At 31.4% G+C, this 23,098-nt stretch overlaps 1 protein-coding gene across 17 annotated transcripts in view; it reads right to left on the bottom strand.

The window, feature by feature from the left end:
* LOC111055744 (epsin-2) overlaps positions 1 to 23,098 on the bottom strand; it is a 66,588-nt gene that overhangs the window by 39,703 nt on the left and 3,787 nt on the right. For 7 of the 17 annotated variants that reach the window (XM_039434102.1, XM_022343065.2, XM_039434100.1 and 4 more), the window contains exons 2-4: positions 14,309 to 14,409; positions 5,770 to 5,859; positions 4,282 to 4,491 (exon numbers count right to left, since the gene is read on the bottom strand). In XM_039434102.1, the coding sequence (XP_039290036.1) occupies positions 4,282 to 4,491; positions 5,770 to 5,859 (300 nt within the window). In that variant the 5' untranslated portion in view covers positions 14,309 to 14,409. Of the gene's footprint in view, positions 1 to 4,281; positions 4,492 to 5,769; positions 5,860 to 10,594; positions 10,673 to 11,793; positions 11,901 to 14,308; positions 14,410 to 18,347; positions 18,578 to 23,098 lie in introns of those variants that run through there. The other 10 variants (XM_022343021.2, XM_022343043.2, XM_022343036.2 and 7 more) reach the window with 5 other exon arrangements.

Genomic DNA, 23,098 nt, shown 5'->3' with positions numbered 1-23,098 from the left:
CATAATAAGGATCGTGATGATGATAAGTCGAAATCACAGGCAAACACCTCGAAAACAAGATGGCCGCCAAAATTTCCAGGGTTTTGCTATATCGCTTGTATTTCAATAACCGTTCAAGATAATCAACCTTTGTTTTGGACGAAAATATTTTAAAAACCCTCCAATACAATTTTTGTTCTATAAAATCTTCCTCTAAAGCGCATATTGTTTTAGTTATAACCTTCAAAAGCCCAAAAAAACGTTTTTTCTAATTTTTTACAAATTTAATTCCTTTATAAATTTTTTCGTGCAAGAGATACAGAGAAATTTTGAATCTATGAAGCTTAGAGCGTTATTTCAGCTTTGGAACGATATATCTTCATGCGCTGTTGTACGTCAGGAAATGAGTTCTCAAGCGCCCTCAAAAAAAACCCTGCACGGTTTCTGGTGCGTTTTGCCATACACATGAGGTGACAAGCTAGAACTATAAAATCGATTTTTTCATGACTACTTCAAGATAGAGACTTGAAAATGATACTAATTCAGTATTCAATTGATTGACCAAAGCATAAATACTGGAAGGACTTATTTGAAGAAAGAGGGAAATAAAGAGAAAGAGGGTGCGAGAGTCAGGTTCTCTTCATCAGACAAACCCATGAGTTTGAGAGCGGGTAAAAGAGAGTAAGATAGAGAGATAAAGAAATGATAAAAGATAGCAAACGATATAAGATAGCAAATGATAGGGATTCAGAGAGCTTGTACAAGAGAGCAAGAGAGTATTGGAGGGTGCATACAAACTCGGCAGTAATGGTCAAAGGAATTTCAGAATTTCATGGGACCCTCAAAAAGTGCTATACAAACTCGGTAATTTTTGTAAAGATTGAGCAGGGACTACATAATACACCTATTGTATTTCGTGTTTGCTTGTAGAAAACCTTTCCACTCATCACCACGATCCTTCCCATGAAACGCACATGACACCACTCAATCAAGTGATCTAACAAATAATTATTAATCTCGAATCGTCCTTTCCAGTTTTCAAGTAGATTTCAACAACTCTTATACTGACAGATAACAATTTCTATGAGATTTACAAGGTTCTGTTGAAATTCAACACCACAATAGAACATTACTCCATCATTTACAGTGTATAATCCTATATTGTTAGTAATAAGATTGTTATTCTTAGTCTATCATTCATTAATTTTATAATATGGAAAACTGATATTATTTCATATGATCTTGTTGAAGAAATATTTATATCTTTTAGGAAATAATTACATGAATGTGGCATATGAAGTAGGAAATTAAATACGAAGACCTCGATCAACAAGTCACAGATAGGGCAAGAAATATTTCAAAATCAATTAGTTTGATGCAAGAAATACATTGTTTCTACATGGGAGATGAGAGTAGTAATTTTAATTGAACACCAACTAAAATTCATCGCATACTGATTCTCGATCATGACTCTTACTGAATGATTGATGTAAATGTGACGGACACAGTTGAAATTAAATGGGATCATTCTATATTCTTCACCATGCATTCATTAAACGTATGAAATATATATTCGATTGGTCATTCTTCATAATATTAATGTTTGATTACCGTGGCTGGTCACCCGTAGCCATTAAATGCTATAAGATAAATGAATGTTTTAATCTTCTGATAATAATAAGTCCTATTACGAAAATAGCGTACTTTTTTATACATTTACATCCATTGAGAGTCGAATACATCTTAAATCGAAAGTTCGATTGTCGAGTTTGTAGGGCCCTGACAAGGATAGCCGAGTTTTCATACCTGAGAAAAATAGCCGAGTTTATGTAACACTCAAGAGGGATCTTTTTCTTAAAACTGCCGAATTCGTATACTAAATTTGTGAATTTCTGACCGCACTGCCGAATTTGTATACACCTGTATAGGGTTAAGAGACCATGTGGAAAGTAAGAGAAAAATAGAATTGAAGATTATCTACCAGTTATACTTTTTGACTTAGATAATATTATAATGGAATCATTAACATTATATGGTACCATTTCATTTCCGTGAAACTCTTATGTCAATTGGGATAGTAATGAGGGTAAAATATAGATATGTGTAGTTTTCATCTACATTATTATTCAATCTGTAAGATTAACTATTCACTCCATCCATAAGAAATCAAGTTATATTGACTGGAATCATTGATTATAATGGTTGAAAATACTATTGATTTTATAGACATAGATCACTATAGAGTTATATCCGTTCATGGAATTATGTTGTTTAATGTTGTTTACTGATGATATGATCATCTCCACTGCATCAAAATGAAACATAAACACAAACTCAAGGAAGGAAGAAAGGAAGAGAGACATAGTGAGAGAGAGAGAAACATCGAGTGAGGAAGCCTGTGAAGGAGTAGTGGGCGGAGAATTAAGTTTAGAGAATTGCAAATGAAAGGGAAGGTATCAGTAGTCAATAGTCAGACGCACCCACTCCCGCGAGAACTACTCACGGTCATTCACTCATACACTGTTGCCAAATCTCCGGTTGCCATTTGTACGGTAGAACCGTTTTTGTATATTTCTGGAAAAATATACATGGGTGATGACAGCCCTATCTGACGGTAGAACGCTGAACTAAAATTTATACATTTCATACATCTTCCCAACTTATGACAACCAGAAAACATTTTTTTATCATTTTTTATTGACGTCCATTTACTTTGAATACCCTTATAATCGATTTTATCGGTTCTTTGAACCTTGAAGATTACTGAATAATTTTGTTTAGGCGTTTTTGAAATTCGGGAGATGAGTTATAATGGAAAAACAAGTGGCAACCGTATATGGCTGCAATAAGTAGGGGCTGCCACTTGTAATGGCGAAATTAGCATTATGTGATGCCACTTGTTGAGGAAGATGTACATATATATATATATATATATATATATATATTATATATATATACGGAGCTCCTGGGTAGCTGCCACACTCTTCACATTGATGTAGCCTTGTACAGCGCAATGTGCTGACTGATAATTGTTACATTTCTCCACCATACCTCAGAAAGCAAAAGTTGTTAGCTAGCAGAGAATTAACAAGATAAGCAAGCTGCCAGAGCTTCCAAATCCAAAGATCTGCTTCTGTATTTGCCTTCTCCACTGAGGCTCAAATCCAGAAAACCTTTTTGGCAGATACCGCCAAAGCCAGTCCTATTACAATCAGTCACATTAAGGCTGTGCGAAGGGTAAAAATAAACTTTCTACTGGTGATATCTTTCAAAGTTTTTCGATTTGTATATCATGAAGCAATCAAAATGAAAAACTTTTCTCAGGATTAATTTTTGAGCTAAAGTATAATTTTTTGGGACAGAACATTTCAATTTTGGTAAGAGATAAATCCATGAGATTTTTAGAGGATAGATTCTTCATGGTATTGTTGATCTAATAAAACAAAAATTTTCTGAAAATATTAATTTTTGAGAAAGTTATTCAATTTACTAAAAATAACCAAAATTAACTTTTAGTCGAGTTATTTTTGGTAAATTGAATAACTTTCTCAAAAAATGATATTTTCAAAAAAAAATGGTTTTACTAGATCAACAATACCATGAAGCTCCAAAAAGTGTATCCTCTAAATCTCATGGAATTATCTCTTACCGAAATTGAAATGTTCTGTCCCAAAAATTTAAACTTTAAGCGCTCATATCTCAAAAAGTAATGATCAGAAAAAAATGTTTTCCTGAAAAAACTTTTTCATTTTGATAGCTTCATGATATAGGCCTACAAATCGGAAAAAATTGAAAAATATCACCAGTAGAGAGTTTATTTTTAGCCTTTGCACAGCATTAACAGTGGACCGACCGAGGCTTTGCAATCTGTTTAGTGAGAAACAAAGACATAGTTGATGATCCAACTAGGAGGGGCAATGGTTTTGAACTGCCTCGCCAGGTGTGTGTGAGAATGAACAGATTCAGAACAGGACAGGGGAGGTGCCAAAAACATGCATCGATGGGGTATCAGACACGCCTCTTTGTAAATGTGGTCAGGAGCAAAGCACGAACCACATCATTGCCGAGTGATTTTTGACAAGACTCCAGGGAGGGCTACAGAAGTTGCATGTAGCACATGACGATGCTATACTCTGGCTCAAAAACTTAAAAATACATGTATGAATATTGTTTATTTGTTTTTATCTCTCTCTTTTATTATTTTTTGTTTCTATCACTGTCTATCCATACGACATATATATAATATTATATATTTATATATTGCATATAACTCAACTAATCAAGAATCGAAGAGCCACTGACCTTTTCCGAACCTGTCTTGATAAGGTATTCTAGAAGAACTAAAGCTTTATACACGTGTCGCCAATTTTTTCCATGATCGTTCAGTCTTTTCCAAATCATCTGCATGATTTCTGTAAATGCGACTACATTGTAGGTTAGGTCAGCAATCTCCGACATCAGAGTACTGTTAGGGCCCCACGGATCATTGCTGGTCGCTTCCCTTACTTTCACCTGAAACCATAAAAATAGACTGTTTCAATTCATTCATTAAAACAATTGTGATGAAAGCAATTAGGTTCTTGGTGGAAAGCATGAGAAATCAAGTAGCTATACATAAAAAATGGAAAATTGATTAAATGGAAGAAATATTTTGAATTGATGTGGCACAGTTTCAAAACCAACAGTTTATTTCAAATATAAGAAATTTTATCAAATATCATAAGTCAAATTAAAGTTTATGAATATCAATGATACCTAATAAATTTATCAATAATATGATTTTATATAAAAAAATGTCTGGATTAAGATGTCTCATTACGTAAATCTTAGTTCGAAAGCTCAAGTGGTGAGTATATTAGAATATCAGGATTTCTTATCTACTACAAAAAAGTTAAACTATTCAAATTGAATTGTATAAACACACCCAGATAAAGTTTACTCATCAAAAGATAGCCTACAAGACATTGGTTCTTTTTTTAAATAGGAAGTTTCGTAAAGAGCCTACTCTAATTGAACTGTTTCTTCTTCTTCTTCTAGCTTTACAGCTCGATGTGAGCTTTAGCCTCTCGCACAAGAGCCCTCCACACATCACGGTCACATGCCTTTCGTCTCCATGCTATTATCCCCATCTTCCGAAGATCATTCTCAACTTCATCACTCCATCGGTTGCGTGGTCTCCCCTGTCGTCTTCTGCCCTCCATCCTGGCCTTGTAAATTGCTTTTGGCATTCGATGTTCTGCCATTCTCTCAACATGACCAGCCCAGCGCAATATTTGTGATCTAATGAAACGGACCACATCCTCACCTCCAAGTATTTCATTTATTTCATTGTTCGATCTTCAGCGTTTTGTGAATTTTTAGTTTGGTTGCCCTAGATAGAGACCGAGAGCTGATCAATTTAATATTGGCGTGATAGGCACGATTGCCAGCTATTACTCTCTGCTTTATTTCATAACTCAATCTGTTAGAATTATATACATCGGTACCAAGGTATGAAAATTTCTGTGTACTTCTATTTCAAAATACCAAATTGAACATTGAATATTGTGTACAAGATTCAATATTTAATTTTTATACTTTTTCTTTGAAATTTGGCGTGATATTCCAGTAGTTGTAACTATTAGAAAACGATCTATTTTTCTTTGAAATTTGACGTGATATTCTGGAAGTTGTAACTATTGAAAAATATCTATTATCGATTTTTAGTTTAAGTGGTGCCATAATTTTTATGACTCATATTGTTCTAACTAATTGAATGTTGGAAAATTACTCGAAATATTATCAACGAACCTGAGCATCCGAATAATTATGAGCAAGATTTTTAATGTTCCTCCTCAGGCCGGCCACATTGACCTGCATATCTTCCCGTTGCCGTTTCATCTGCAAAAAAACGAAATTCAAGAATTTTTTTTATTTAGTCACTTTCTGAAACTAATTACTAGAATCAAGAATAAGGTGCATTGGTTCACTGATACACAATTATATTTTTACTTGATGTTAGGTTAGTGTATGCCTAATCTCAAGCCAATACTAATACACTCCACTTGAGTGTTATTGAACTTGATTGAACCAATTTTACAGGAAACAAAAAATCAATAGGAGGATCATAATATACTAAATATAAATATTTATTTAGTAAAACAAGATTTTTTATATTTGCAGTTATTTAGTAAGGGATTATTCCTTCAAGATTTATTATTTGATTTGAGTTTCAGAGGCGAACATAAAAATTCTTCTTATGAATAATATCAGGAGAAACTAACATTGTTGTAAGTTAACAACAAAATAAGGCTATTCTATGATTGGAATATACAAAATTAATTATTAACTCGAGTAAGAAATTTAAAAGAAAGATAAAAATAATATTCCAGGTGTACGAATAATATATTAGAGGATATTTGTTTTTTGTTACAAGAATAAGCAAAGTAACACAGAATATGGACAAAGTAATTTAACCAATGTAACACAAAACAATAATTACAACATTAGTGACAGATACATGCACAATGATAACATCCATTTCATATAGACTACCTTACAAACTGAACAATTGGAAGAATTGTTTTATCAATGGAAATAATAGATTCAAGAGCTTGAAACAATAAAAGCAAAATAGCTAATAAAGGAATACTATAGTGAGGTCCACGTTATAATGGCAGTGTTTGATTAGCAATAGAATTGATGTTATCCTTGTCTTTCATTCGAGGAAGCGGATAGCGCTGTCTCTTTCTCGCTTTCCTCTCTTTCCAGATTGTCTTTTAACAATGTAGAATTTATAAAACATATAATTTATTGCTATATAAATTAAATTAATAATTGATTTTCTTAAACGAAAATGAACAGTTAATATTAAATCAATAAACCCGTATCTGCTACCGTCTATAGAAGGCATTGACAAGACAGAGGTTCGGCAACGTTTTTCTCCTATCTTTCTCCACTGCCATTATAACGTGGACCTCACTATAAAAACAATATTCAGAAACCTACTATATACAAGTTATGTTGAAATAGAGACATTCCGTACAAATATTGTTCTATGGAATTGTTATAGTAAAGTTGGACCCCCTAAATTTGATAAATTGAATCATAATTAGAACGACTTCATGATGAAATAAAATAATTCAACATGTTGTTTACAAACTTCAAGAAGCAAAATGATAATTATGGATTAGAACTATTGCATTTTCAAGTCTAGAATTTACAAAATAATAAATCAGTATGTCAGTAATAAAACACAAAATTATTGCATTCAAACACAGAAGAAATAAATGAATATACAAAATAATAAATCAGTATGTCAGTAATAAAACACAAAATTATTGCATTCAAAAACAGAAGAAATAAATGAATATACAAAATAATAAATCAGTATGTCAGTAATAAAACACAAAAGTATTGCATTCAAACACAAAAGAAATAAATAATAAATGTTTGATGATGAAAAAAGTTTGAATTAATGTGAGTTTCAGGTGTGATAAGTGAAAAACTATTGATTAACAAAACGAAGAGGAGATTTTTTGAGAGCGACAAGTGTTATCAGCATTATTAAGTCCTAAATATGAAGTCAATTATCTTATAAATGGTGTGAACATGAGAGGAATCAATAAATAATAATTGAGACAATCTATTACATCAGACTTGTCGAGTAGATCACAAATGCTCAATAAAATTTCGAAGATAAGTCAATTTAGAACTGAGTTGAACAACACACTACCTTGCAGCGTCAACTGGTTGAACACGAATAATTACATACCAAATTTAATTCGAATATTTTTTATTTCTTCAAGTATTCAACAGTGAAACAAGAGACAAACTCAATATTACGGAATTCCTCCACGGAGAATAACCGTCTGCGTGTGTAGAAGAGTTCCATAGACAACACAAAAATAAAATAATTACAATGGAAAATATAATCATAAGAATAAAATAATGATAATAAATAATGAGTTTGATACAAATTCAAATAAGAGATAAAAAAGAATAATTAATCAATAAATAATAAAAAGATAAAACATTTTAAGTGAAATTGAGATTGATTTTATTTCTTGTACAGGCCAAAAAAACAAAACACTCATAATCCCAGGGAATGAAAAAGGCTGTGAGTTCGCATCCTACAATACTGAATTTAAATATCGGTACAATACTTCCAATCACTCAGGAACTTCTTTTAACTCATAGTTTTCAATGTATGAGTCATGAGTATCAGTATTTAGTTTAACACATTGCAACAAAAAATAAGTTGATGTGGATTTTAGGAATCAACATGTTTCATCAACACACCCATGTGTGTCAACATACCAGTTGAAGCCTTCACGGAATGGAAAACAATTTAATACCACCCATTTTATTTGAAATTGTTCTATTTTTAATCATAAATTTTAAAGATGACTGCACAAAAATAAATGGTGAGGTATTTTTAATTTGTATGTTTAACAAGGAAGATTATCTGACTCCTCGTTTAAATTTTATTTGCACCAACACCTAATGCTAAGAGAATAGTAGAATTAATTGGTAAAGATTGTGCTATAATAGGAAATATGTTTAAATAAAAATATAAATCTCAGTACCATTTTAAATTATTTTGTCACAACATGTTTCGGACATTAATGCAATTTTCAAGTTGTTGTGATTAAATAAAAATGTTGTAAGAAAATAATTAAAAGGCTACTGAAATTTATATTTTTATTCATATTAAAAGTAGCCCTAAAGAAAAAAGACAAGGAAATATGTTCTATGAACTGGGAATATTGCTGGTAAATTACTGGAAATTTATTGGGAAATATGCTGTATGAATTGAGAATATTTCTTCATGTTCCCGAAGTAAAAAGTTTATTAGGTATTCCCCAATACAGTATTAGAGCTATCAAGAAGTTCATATACTGATGTACATAAAATACAGTAGACGAGTAGTTTAATACCGACACACGTTCTTAACTACAGATCTCCTTATTATTGATTCCCGAGTCAAATCTAATATTAAGAGTTAAATGATGGAATGATTGTGGAAGAAGAATCTGTGAATGAAGTGAGACAATGAAGTAAGGTTTTAGGATGATTCATTCAAAAATTATTAGAACACAAACAATTATTTAATGATTCACAGTAACAAAAATTTTCATAAGGCAAGTTTGAATCATGCAAAAGTAACTCCTCACTAATTTATTTTTTTCTCTATTGGATTTTATTTCGATTTAGGTCTGCATTCCTATCGTTTCCAATATTTCAACTCTATTGGCTAGAGAAAAGAATTTTATCACAGGAAATACAATAAATGAAATTTACCTAACAATACCTATTTAATATAGAATTTAAAAAATCATAAGCTAAATTCACAACACAGTATAATATGAATTCCATATACAATTGGAGAATAAAAATTTATACATTTTTGTATCCCATACAACTCATTTAATATACTGTACATTTAGAATTAGGTGTGTATTTAAATTCATGAGAATAATTAGGTGTGTATGAAATTAAATAAAATAAATTTATTTGAAAATATGAAAATAAATCTACTTTTCCAACTCAAGAGTCAGTTTTGGATGAAATTGAACTGTATTTTGAATTGCATGACTAAATTGGAGGTCAATGATCTAGAAAGCTCTGAACAATATCTCCACAAAATAAACTCATTTATTTCCACATAACACAGATTTAGAAACCAATTAGCTTGTGTTTTAAAGCTATCAACATGGCTCTCTTTTAAATCTATATACTGAGAGTTATCAATAGTCAATTTTAATAGAATTTATACTGAGTTTTTAGAGGTATTTAAATTCACACTAGAACTAAATAATATTGTTCACGTAGTTCATTAGGTTTTAGCTTGAAAAAGTCATTGAAATAGCTATTGAAAGTATGTGTGAACTCATTTCAGAGTTTCAACAAGCTTACAAAATGTATGCTTTAATAAATCATAACAAAAAATATTAAGCAAAAGTTCAAATGACTTCATAAGTGCATACAGAATATTTAGAAGTATTATTACAAGTAATATTTGGAAGTATTTTTACATACTTATTAAAAGAGAGGCAATCAACAACTAGAATTGCCTAGGTTAATACAGACCTCTACAATACACATATTGATTAATCCATCACAGTGCACTAAACAAGGGGCAGGGGTTTCCATGCAACTTCACTTTAATGATTGATGATTCATGGATACTTTCTTCTGAGTATTGCACGTTTGAAAATCATATTCATATTCTGATCACTGTGATAAAATAATATTATCAAAATAATCTATTGATTTTAGATCACAATCTAACTTGTATTACAAGTTTAACTATTCAAAATAATTATATTGTATTAAGAAACAAAGAGTTTCAAGAAACCCATCTCTTGATGTAGAGGAAAATATTTTTACTACTTTTTCAAACACTTATATTATAATCCATTTGTTTTTCCCACATGGACTAGATTTTTTTAATATATTTCATTGAGTTACTTTTGCAAACTAATAGTTAAGAAAGAACAGAGGATAGAAGTAATATGAGGCAACATGCAAGAGTTCAGAAAACTTCAATGCAGTGCAAAGAGTAGCCTTTTGACAAGTGCAGCAAAAAGCCAAAGAAAAAAATACAAATAAATCGTTTTTCGGCACACCATACCTTGTTCGGGGTTTTGGGATTACTTTGTCTTGGTACAGCGGTTTCAAAAGCAAAATTCAAGTTCATCTGAGAAGTTTCCTTTACACAAGAAGAAACAGATTTAGTTTAAAAAGCACTGACAGGTACAGTATTCTTAAATATTAAACTAGCCCTACATCATTATATTATTAATATGTAAATAATAAATTTCATATTTTTATCATATAATTATTATTATGTATATTATTTAATTATTTTAGATCTTTATAGAAAAAATACAGAAACTAAGTTTTGCAATCATTTATAGAGAAATTTTACTATGAAGTCATTAAAGATCAAATTGAACACGACTTGTTTTTTTTTTTGAAAAAATGCATCGAACATTCAGAATTTATATTTGAATACTAGCAGGTTGCAAAAAATATAACATTCCATCAAATACCATTTGAATGATAATGAAAAATATTAAATGCAATACAAACACTCATATTTTTCAATTCATTTTTTTTTAATTGGATGAATTCAGATTCACTGTCTCACTTCATTCACAAAAATTAATACCAATCCTTCCTGGTTATTGTTATTGTATTATAATACCAAACTCATATAATTTGAACTGACATTATATACCGTGCTGGAAAAATAATCGACGAATCCCTTCAGATTGAGTTATCTATGTTTCTTATTATTGCGGATGATGGCCCAAATTAACTTTAAAAAAACTTCTAACAACATTTATAGCCTTATCCAACTCTTTTTATAAAAGAGAACATTTTTCAAGTCTGCGTTTGTTGAAATGATTAAGGTGCTAATTTTGTAGAAAAACTGAATGCTTTCTTACTTGAACAATGCAGTATTTCTTTCGAAATGATTGAATTACATGGATCCTAGAAATGCATATTATTTTGTAGACCAGAAGCTCTATACCAAATAGAGTATATAATAATAGAAGAGGTCTATATAGAGCTAAATGGATTGAGCAATTCATGTATTTTTTAAAAATAAATACTCAACCAATTAACAACGAATTTATTGGAAATATGTTCAAAGTTTTTACATAAACAATAAAACTGAAATAATCAAGATTTCATGTTTTTTAACCCCAAAAAAAACCAACTTATTGGGAATAGGTTCAATTTTTTTTACATAAACAATATATTTGAAGCAGAATTGAGTGAAGGCCAGGCCAGAAGGGTTAATAATAAGAAATAAATAGTTACTGTTTTATTTTGATATCCCAGGAATTGAAGCAAAAATAGGGAGCAGATGTGCACTCACCATTCGATACCGAACTGAAGAAAACATACAAGTAAAATGCACATCTCATTGCGCAAGGCATAAAGTAAAGCTTCCCAGCCTTGTGCACTGGCAACGTGAATACATTCATAGGGCTTCAAACTATTAGGTAAGTGTGATAATGACCGAAGCCGGCAAGCAACATGTTAAGGAAAGAAAATCAATGAAATAAAGGGTGCAAACTTCTTTAAACTGTAATCTATACTTCCTAAAACAATTCAGTTCTAAAAGTAGATAATATCTTCCTGTTTTTCTAACGTCACTTGCAAGCCTACTTTCCAGGACAATTTCAATTCAATTGATAAGAGACGGAAAATGGGATTATAAAAAATAAATGTTCGTGAAGTACGATTATTATTATGAAGATTTAGATTATTGCTATCTGACAAAATATAGATGATTTCTGAAAGACATTGGTGATCAATGAACAAATAAGATAAGAGTAGTATTTTTATTACTTTATTTTTTATCAAAACAGAAAAAAAGTACTGAATCTATATTGAAAAAATATGATATTGTATTTCATAACAAAACAAAAATCAACTTTCAACTAGAGATGAGAAGTTTAGGGGTTGATAATTATTATTGACCTAATTTAAAAAATAGTTTATCAAAAGTATGCTTTATAGGAAAAGAAATAAAAATTTAGTGGAAATACACAATATTAATCAATATGTTTTGTAATGAAATTCGGGGATTAAAACTGATTTCAATATTTTCCAAATTAGTTCATTATAAACCTACATGAAAGATCAAGTTGGAAACTAACTTTACCATGAACAAGAATCCTCTCTTTTTTTGTTTCGCCGCACAAAACTCAAATAAAGAGAATGATAAATCCACGACATAACGATCGACATAGAACATAACTCACAACTAAAACTGGAGAGTCCAAAGCAAACATGTCTCCTCAGTAGCATTTTCCGTCATTAACACTACCTTAATTGATAAGTAACGTTTTGCCAAACCAGAAGAGGATCACAAAATATTATGTTTCGTACCAGTGCTATACACACATAAAATGTATTTATGTAGGAATCTTTTATTTGGATTTTTTTAGTAATTGTTTATAAAGAAGGAGTTTAATTTTTATAGTAAAAAAATCCAATAATTCTAGATGTTTGTGATATGGATGTTTAGAAGGAGAATTCATCAAACATACAATATAAATGATTTTCATGTCTAATATAAAGAGCTATTCAAACCAGTTTTAAATGGAAAATGAAATTCATTGAGTTACCTTCAAATGGTCATTTTCTAAGCAATTGAGTGAAATCAGAATTTCGAGAAAATTCAGCTTCTTTAAAGCAGTAGGCCTACTATACACGAAACATAGAAGAGAAAGTTGTACTTTTCCACTTTCAATATTAACAATATTTATAGAAAAGTATGATCAATGATTATTTGTATAATGTTTTATATTGTACGTTTTAATCGAAAGCTATCCTATATGATTGTTTAAACCCTATTATTAACAAATAAAAATAGTTCATAATATTGAAATATTTCAACATAAAATTCGAATAGTAGCCTACTACTAGTACAATAGTCCTAATATGAGTTCATAGTACTTTAAAAGAAAAATTTTATGGAAGGAATTGATTGCAATGAGTAGGAAGGTATCTTGAAGCAAGCATGAGTAGGAAGGTATCTTGAAGCAAGCGTCAGTGTTTTGATAGATGTGGGACAGCAACGCATCAATCAATAAATTAAAAGTAATCCAACCACTTTCTCTACATAGTCCATACCCGACACATACACAGTCATTTTAACAACAAGAAAGTTCAACTACTTTTTTAATCAATGTTCGGGAGTATCTATAATCGGATTTTATACTGTAAAGGGCAGTCTATTTTAAACCATTCGCAAAGACTTTAGAACACTGGAATTAATCATAATTATTTTTCGAAGGAGCATATCAATAATTGCTTGAATTCTTTACATTGGAGCATTAAAGCTTCAATGGATTCCAACTTGGATTATTTTCATGCGTTCGAATACTTTCACATTGTTTTTTTTTCAATTTTTCATCACAATTAGCAATTTTATTTCTATATTAAGTGATCAACAGTTCAATCTATGGGAAACTGAATTGTATGAGCCTATATTTTCGAATATTGATTTCTCCCAAAGTTAGTAGACTGGCTACTAACGTTGGATTTCTCCAACAGTTTGAACGATTAAGAAAATTGAGGACTGCTACCTCCTTCCTATGTTTGAAACGTCAAATTAATATTTTATCATTTTCCTAAAAAATATTTTTACTTACGATAGATTGGAAAAAGAAGTAAGTTATTTAAATAATAAGCAGTTTCTCTTTTCCAACATAATTGTTATGTACTGTAATTTCTAGCGTCTTGAAAAATTATTATCATTCTCATTGTTAGTAATAGCAAGATTAAAATTTTCAAAACATCTTAAAAATTAATAGATACTCACCTTGAATTATTTTGAAGGAGCTTTCTGTAGGCGCTAACTAATGATCATTGGATTGCAGTTTTGTGTTGTTCCTTTCCAAGTAATGAGAAAAGGAGCTCGATCTGTGAAAAGACGAAAAAATTATTATTTTTTTTAAACAAGTAATCAGGGATAATTATAATAAACTCACAAAGTTGTGGGAATTTTTTCTATCAAAAAATTCCTTATTGATCTCCAACATTATATTTAATTGAATTGAAAGATTTATCAAAAATCGATGTAAAATATATTAGACTATATGATTCAGAATGGTAAACTACAGAAATGAAAAATTTCAAAATTAATAAGGCTCAGTTTCACAAAATCCAGTTAAATTTGAAGCATGTTTTCATGCCACGATAACCAATCAGAGAAAGTTTTTTTGAAGAGAAGGCTTCTCTGATTGGTTCTTCCGGCATTTATTCACGGTTAAAATTTAACAGGCTTCTGTGTATCCCAAGCCTTTAATTGACATAAACATTTACATACTAAATAACCAAAGTTAATAGATCAAGGTTAAAAGTAAATATAATGCTGAAAAACAAACAATGAGAAGGTTTGCATCTACTCTTGAGGGACAGCACTAAAACTTTCATTTAATAGCTCAATTTATTGATCTTTTATTTATTTATTTACGATGAACAGAATCAATACATTTCTTTAAATCAACATCACGCGTGTACAAAACAACAGAGATAATCCCATTATTATTGTAACATCGTTTGAAAAAATCCTATTATTTGTAGACTCGTTACCGTACAAAAATAACACTAAAAGCATTATCACTTGAATCGAGAAGTTAATTTTAGATGTTGAAAATATTAATGAAAGACACATGTAGGCTACAACTATAAATTTTATTTGAATTTGAGCCAAGTGACTGAAACGAAATCTGCCATTGAATGAATTGACCCTGAGAAATGACACTCAAACTACGACCAGAGCAGGTTAAAAAGTGAAATTCGACAGGTATCAAGTATCATCATTAACTGCCTCACTGAAGGCCTGCTGTCATTCTATTATCAAGGAAGGAAATGGTTTTGAACTCCAAACCAATTCAATGCAAAATATCAGAAAATAGAATGTTCAATAAATAAAATATTTCAAAAAGTCCTAACATTGATAAAGAATTAACTGTATCACTGTATTTGAAATGGCTTTAAATAAAAAGTTTTAGTACCCATCATTTGTGCGATAGTGAAGGTGTTGTGGTAGAAATCTAAATACTTGAAATTGGAAAACAAAGGAACTAGTTTTAGTTGTATATTTTCTTGTTAATCTTCAAAAATGTAATAACCTATTTTTTAAACAAAACTAGTTTCTCGTTTCATCACTAAATAATGGTTATGATAGCTTCAAGTCTTTATAATATTGTTTACTAAATCTATTTTCAATAATTACAAAAATAAATGACATCTCTATATTCTACAAAGCTAACTATCTAAATTTTTGAAGCACGTGTATTTTTGAAATAATATCTTTTAAAAGTGGAAAAGTTATAGGGAACTGATTAAACGTGTATCTGACGAAATAAAATAAAAAATTAAGTCACAATACACTAATATTACTATTGAAGCCCTATATTATAGGTTGAAACTAGAGTGACAACTGACTGACTGACTTCACAACTATAATAGTTACAAAGTCATAAATATTTTTTTGTAGAATTAACTTCTGAAACCCCAGTTTTCAAGACAACAAAAGAGTAAATACTGTAAGGTAATATAACTAATACTACTATGTTGGAGAACGCCCTCATAATTATACAGTATCACAATGAAAAATTGTAAACTTCCATATATTCTATCCTATTTATATTTGTGTTGATGCAAAGTTTATTACAATTAGGCCTATGATGAACAGAAACTAACAGAAAAGACTAATAATTAGAGATCATCCCAACAGTCAGCGCCATATCAAATCACTTATGTTAGATAAGTGTCATGCTCTCAGATCTCCCGTTGAAAGGGTGGCTTACTTAGCTAAAACTTGCAGGGAACACAATAAGCTTCGGTTGACGTGTGGGGTTCTTTGAACCTTTGGATCCTTGAATCCGTCCCTTCAAAAAAAAAAAAAATAAATAAAAGTAGTTGAAAACTACTTCACGGTGGTTCAGATTCCATCCAAAACTGGAGGTCTATTCATTTATCAACACCAGTAATCCCTCCCAACAACCACTCACTACCCTAGGATTCATGTGGGCTCCATCCTCATGAATAATCAACATTTGTGATATTTCATTTAAATATGATTATCCAAAATGAATGGCGTCAATTCAGTACCCTTATACATGCCTTGATTCATTTTACATGTTGATCTCGTTTATAAATAAATAAATAAATCAGTATCTTCATTTCTAATAGATTTATTGGGTCGTGATAACTCTGTTCTATTCAGCTAAATCCCAGTATTACAAGTGCGCTCAGACAAATTTGAACAAGTGCAAATAAAAAATACATTTCGCGGATCTGTTCTACCAACTACATAAGAAATCGATAAGAACCAGAACTCATTACTATGTATGTAAGCAAGCGATCGACGAGAGAACAGCACGACCTTCTCGTGAAGGCTATATAGGGAGACTCACTATTAAAACATTGCATGACAGTCTCTATTCAAAATAGAAATCTTACAATAGAGCGATGCCGTTCAAATGGATATTTATTAATTTCATACAAGATACAACCAAACAATCGACCACCGATAAGAAACTCTGTTTTATATTTCACTTATGCAAGTTTGAAATATATTTCGATTCGACAAAATTACCAACATAACTAAACATCAATTATAAATACCTACTGTACTGTACCACAGAGGAAAGAAAAACTGTATGCTTATTCCGTGACTGTACTTACATGAATAGTGGTTGTAAATCAAATAAATATGTTAGGAATGTATTAAAATCCAAATTTGGGAAGATTGGTTGCCGATTTCCTGCTTAATTCACTGAATCAGCAGACGAAAAACTAAATAATACAAAATTTCCCGGAAATTAATAATTTTAGCTGATGAAATATTTTGATGCTCACAAGGGACTGATTGAGAATAAACGCAATGAGTATGAGTGGCCTATACTGTACACACTGAAAATTTCGTTGATTGCCTATAAATGGCATACTAAATGAGTTGAAATATTTGAAATGTTGTCCAGAAACCCGCATTAATTCAATAAACAAAACAATTTTTTCAAAGGAAGCTAGTCATGTGAAAAATAACGAAACAGCTACAAAATTATTTCAACTGAAATTAAGGCTACAAATAACAATGCTTTCGAAGAGTTTTTATCACTCACTGAAAGTAGACTGTGCTAAATTACAAGAATATTTACTACCCAAACAACACTTGCAGGTCATTATTATGTACTCTGAAGGTGTAATTTAATGCTTTGTTGGGGAAGCCTGGTAATAAGAAAAGTGTTGAATATTTTCCTTTGAAATGACAACACAGAGAAAAATATTTAAATAGTATACACTTTTTTCCTATATCAAATTATAAATTCTATCTAGATAGAAATCTAGACAAATGAAATATATTTTTAAAAGTGCTATTCACTACCTGCAGTCAATACAGAAAGTTATTAGAGCTCACAATATAGGTCATCCACTAGTTTGGAGGGGGTTTCCTTTTTGAAAGTTCAATTTATTAAGGGTGATGCCGACATAATTTCTGCATGTGTAATGAAAAGGATGAGATGTCCTACGAGCAGATTTATATAGGAAAAGATTATCAAACTCATCTTGATAATTAGCGGAGCTGACCTTTAGCGGTCACCGGTCCAAAGGGAGTACCGAGGGTTCGCAACTTATTCAACTTGAAAGATTATAAGTAATATTAGTCGCAGGGACAATCACTTCTCCAATGTATGTGTAGTGAAATTCAAATAGGCCATCAATCATTCGGAGATTCGTAATTTTGCCAATGATGCTAGAAGCTTATAAAACAATGCAATTCATGATGGATCCACAAAGCCAAGTACAGTGAACATACTATACTCCTGCAATTTACTGAGAGAGCTTACCTATTTACGCGGAAAGAGCTCCAAAGCACTATCGGACACTGCTAATCCATTAGTGATAACATAACTATGTTATAACTATTTTCACATTCAATCACTCTAATTTAGATGAATTAGTTGGAATTTTAGATTTTTGTCACTTATAATAAAGAATTACTGATTATTTGTAGGTAGCACTTCCTTGACCATATCTTCTGAATTTGAAATTAGTTTTAAAGTAACATTGCTAGAAATTAATAATGCGATTTCAACCAATCCATAGAACAAACTGAATCAATAAGAGAATCGTTGACATTGAGTTGAACAACACCTTGATTCGTACGAAGATGTGTTATTCAATAGCTTGTATCTTATCGCTGAAAATGGAGAACTTCACAAGATTAAGATATGCTCAAAACGCTTGTCAAGTTGAGAAAATCAAATCTTCAATGAAACGTGATAAAAAGTTCGTTACAAATGTGTATTTTAAATATTTATAAGCAAGGTTTGCAAATTGAAGACTGGTTTAAACAAAATGGAGGTCAAGGATGAGACTGCGATAAAAAATATGGGTAACAGGAAAAGTTGAGCAGAGGATTTAAAGCAGGAAATAAGGCCGTTCATCAGCTGAATGCTAAACAAGAAAGATTAAAGAACTGGTCTATATAGGTGGGATTCACTACCAACTGGCAGCGTTGGTAGAATGGGAAGCTTTGGTGTTATTTGTAAAGAATGCTGGTAGTTTAAAGTGATATTGTCACGATAGCAGCTCTAGTTGAGTCAGGTCACGTTTAAAAAGTGAGAAGTGGAATCCTTCCAATTAATTTAAAGGCTTATAGTCTATCTGCGGAGATCGAGATCCATAGAAGATTCAAAAGATAGAACTGAATAGTGACACCCATCCTAGCTTCATCACGCATCATTTCCAATTCCAACTGAGTTGAATAGCACCTGGGACTGTACAGTAACTGTAACCAGAGATAAGGGAAGATCTAATTATTTGGGAATAGATAAGGGAATAATGATACATTATTAGGAAAGATCTAAGAGAAGTACTAACTTCTCACTGCTGTAACTTAATACATTTTTTAAATTTAAAACATGACTAAAAATCTGATGTGGCGCACTCACACAACTTTCCTTGCCGTTATGAAAATTGATCACCTGACGCTAGTGTACTCGCGCATCTCAAGTCTACTATTCAAAGATATAAGACAGCTGGTGATAGGTCAATAACGCTGGAAACACACGAGGTCTGCTATCTCTTCGTAGTGAATGATTTAATAGAACCAACAGTTTGAAATTTAATAAACACATTTTCTCGGATTTCAAGCTTATTTTCAATTTTAGGTGGAAATGTTACTGGACATTAATTGCAGAGATTTTCATGCTCAATCTATTCCACTTAAATTTTTTTGTTTAAATTGTGTATGAAAGCTTTTAATCGAGAATCTAAAATCCAACTTTGCATTGATGGGGCAAAGCTCCTGAAATTTTTACAGATATAGGACTTGTTGTAGTTGATAGAGCTTATCAATGACTATTTCAGGTATGAATTTGATCAAAATCGTTGGAGCCGTTTTCGAGAAAATCGTGAAAACCCTGTTTTTGACAACATTTTCGCCATTTTAGCCTTTTTTATCTTGGATTGCATTTGATCGAAATTGTTCGTGTCGGATCGTTATAGGGGAAGGACCTTAAGTTCCAAATTTCAAGTCGTTCCGTAAATTGGGAGATGAGATATCGTGTACACAGACGCACATACACTCATATATACACACACACACACACACACACACACACACACACACACACACACACACACAACACACACACACACATACAGACCAATACCAAAAAAAAACATTTTTTTGGACTCAGGGGACCTTGAAACGTATAGAAATTTGGAAATTGGGGTACCTTAATTTTTTTCGATAAGCTATACTTTCCTTACCTATGGTAATAGGGCAAGGAAAGTAAAAATTCGAAAGAGATATTCTAAATGATGGTCAACACCTACACACAGGGTCTTAAATTTCATCTCAAATAAATAATTTGGATCATTCCAATTTACAAGTGAACGATTCACATTTTTAAAAAGTATGGAGAAATAGTTGCTGAATCAAGGTTTTCTCACACTTGGATCAGACATATCATACTTATTAATCATATTTAATCAATTAATATTAATGTATAATAATTGATTAACCTGAGCCAGCAGTGCCCAATCAAATACATCAACACTTAAGAAAGAAAATCACGGAATAATTGAAGTGTTAGAAGTGCACTGTAAATTACTTTGTAAACCTTAGCTCAGTATAAGAAGTAGTCTTATAGTGTGTTTTGACAAAACTTTTATTTATAAATTATTATTAAGCATGTTGGAGTATTAGCTCGAACTCAAGAATATTCTTGAAATTCAGCAAGAATAATGATATCAGGTCTAGCCCATATTCCCCTTCGAAATATTCTGGATATATTTAGTATTCTATGTAGAGGAGTTCGACTTATGGGAGAAACGCTCTACATGTAAATGGATAAATGGTAAATAAGATTACAGTGGACGTCATATGGAAAATAAGCTACAAGGGCGGTCTACGACCAAGTACAGGGGAATTTGCAAGTCAATTTGCATAAGTACTTAATTCCTTGTTTTGTGTAGGATAATTCAAAATGTTTACAAAGCCACTGAATCCTGACTCACGTGAAAGGAATGATAACCACTTATAATGGAGCCTTTCTAATAACGAGGAGATTTATTGAAATTGTAATAATAACTAGTACTAAATTTATTGATAACTGATAATCGTCTAGCTGGAGTAAATTAAAATATCTAGCATATTTAAAACGTGGCTCTTTATCAAAAGTGTGCATCAAGAAAAAAACTTCATACAAATCGGAGGTCTGAGATGCAATTTCAGTCTGTTTCCACACCATATTAGCAAATGTTCTAGTCATGAGGGACAGAATTTCTTTTAAATTGTACCTCATTACAAAAATGGAACGATGGTCATTGGTCACGATCACATTATTAATTTGCAAATGAATCATACTGTTTGCTGGCTGGGAAATTTACTAGTTTTTAATCATTAGATGAGTTTCCGAAGAATTTCCAGACAATGAATCATACTTCCACAGAATTCGTTGACTTCTTAACCAGACCAAATTAATCTTTCAAATAATTCTCTACAGAGAATTGTGCATTGATATAATTCGATTAGTTTTTTCAAGATGTAATACTCGTACGCAACTGTACCTTTAATACGAGAAATATATTATAGTTAAAATGAATTTTTATAATTACAATATAACTCTAAATATATAGGTATAAGTATAAATAAGGATTCACTTCAACCAACACTCATTTATATAAAGGTGAAATAAAAGCGATTTTGTCAGTTCCAAATACAGTAATTTATTCGAGCCAAAGTTTCAATGCACTTTAAAGGCATCATCATCAGTAAGAGTTTTTGGTAAGAGTCAAACCAATAAAAAAAAATAATAATAATATCGAGTGACCTGGCTGGCTCAGGTCTGGTGTCAGAGTTTTCAGGTCGCAACTGATCAATTTCAGGGCCTCTGACATGACCTAACGACTGCTTTTTAGGCAGCCGGGACCGACGGCTTAACGGGTCCATCCGAAACACGGGAGTGGCCAGAGATAAATATCTTGCCCGGGCCGGGATTTGAACCCGGGCCTCTGAATCATAAAGCCAGCATCTGATCCACTCGACTACGGCCAAACCAATAAAGATCACTGATGATGATAATGCCTCAAAGTGCATTGAAACTTTAGTTTGGCTCAAATAAATTATGTGGAACCAATATCCGATATTTCGTTAATATACGGTTTTTCTATGATGGAACTAAAAATATCGCTTTTATTCCACCTTAAATATGGAGAAATTCCGCAACATCTTTGTACATAGTGTAAACTCATTTATATTTTTGAGATCAATAAAGCTGAATTCTCAAAGCGTGAGAATTTCATCAAGAGATCTCTATTATCGAGAAACTGTCAAAGAGATCATCATCACAAATCCATCAATAAAACCAAATTCATATTTAATTCTCCTGGGTGTAATAATCTCTCTCATCATCATTCTCCTAGATACCAATAATGTGTTTGTTTTGCGCTGTAATTGTGGGCCACTTGGCCAAAATAGTGTTTCCGGGGAGAACACAGAGTGGAAGTAATATACTTCATCACCCTACTTGCAAGTTGGCATCAAGCCCAAAAACTTACAAAACTTTGTAGCCCACTAATAATATTTTATTGCCAGTAAATAAGAGAGGTCTGGGCTATCAGAGCCTGAACTTTTGCTTCATTGAGCTTTGAGCCGTAGTTCATCCATTTACAACAGAAGTTGAACAATTCTCCCATCAATAGGGTATTAATTCAATAGGTTTTTTTAATAATAGGGACAAATAAATAAATTAACAATCTTGAAAGAAAATAACATTTGTGAATTGGATGTATGTGGGGAAAAATGTTTGTACATAACGAGACAAAAGTAACTTGCTTTTTTTGAAGTAATTAGTAGTCGATTTTTGCCATCCCCACAGGATTAAAATGTTGTACTTTTGTTACTAAGTAAGGTCCACTACCAGATACAGTCAATCCAGATTTGGTAATGACCAAGGAGAGAAGTACAAAGTCAGTACATGATGAGTTAATTTACTCGTATTTGTCAAATATGAGATTTTTCAACTTTAACGTCAAATAGAAAAACTGACAATAATGTTTCTAATATGAGTGAGAAAATCTAATCTAA

This window comes from Nilaparvata lugens, chromosome 8, assembly GCF_014356525.2.
Source record: "Nilaparvata lugens isolate BPH chromosome 8, ASM1435652v1, whole genome shotgun sequence".
Classification (NCBI taxonomy): Eukaryota; Metazoa; Arthropoda; class Insecta; order Hemiptera; family Delphacidae; genus Nilaparvata; species Nilaparvata lugens.
This window is presented reverse-complemented; position numbering and strand designations above follow the sequence as displayed.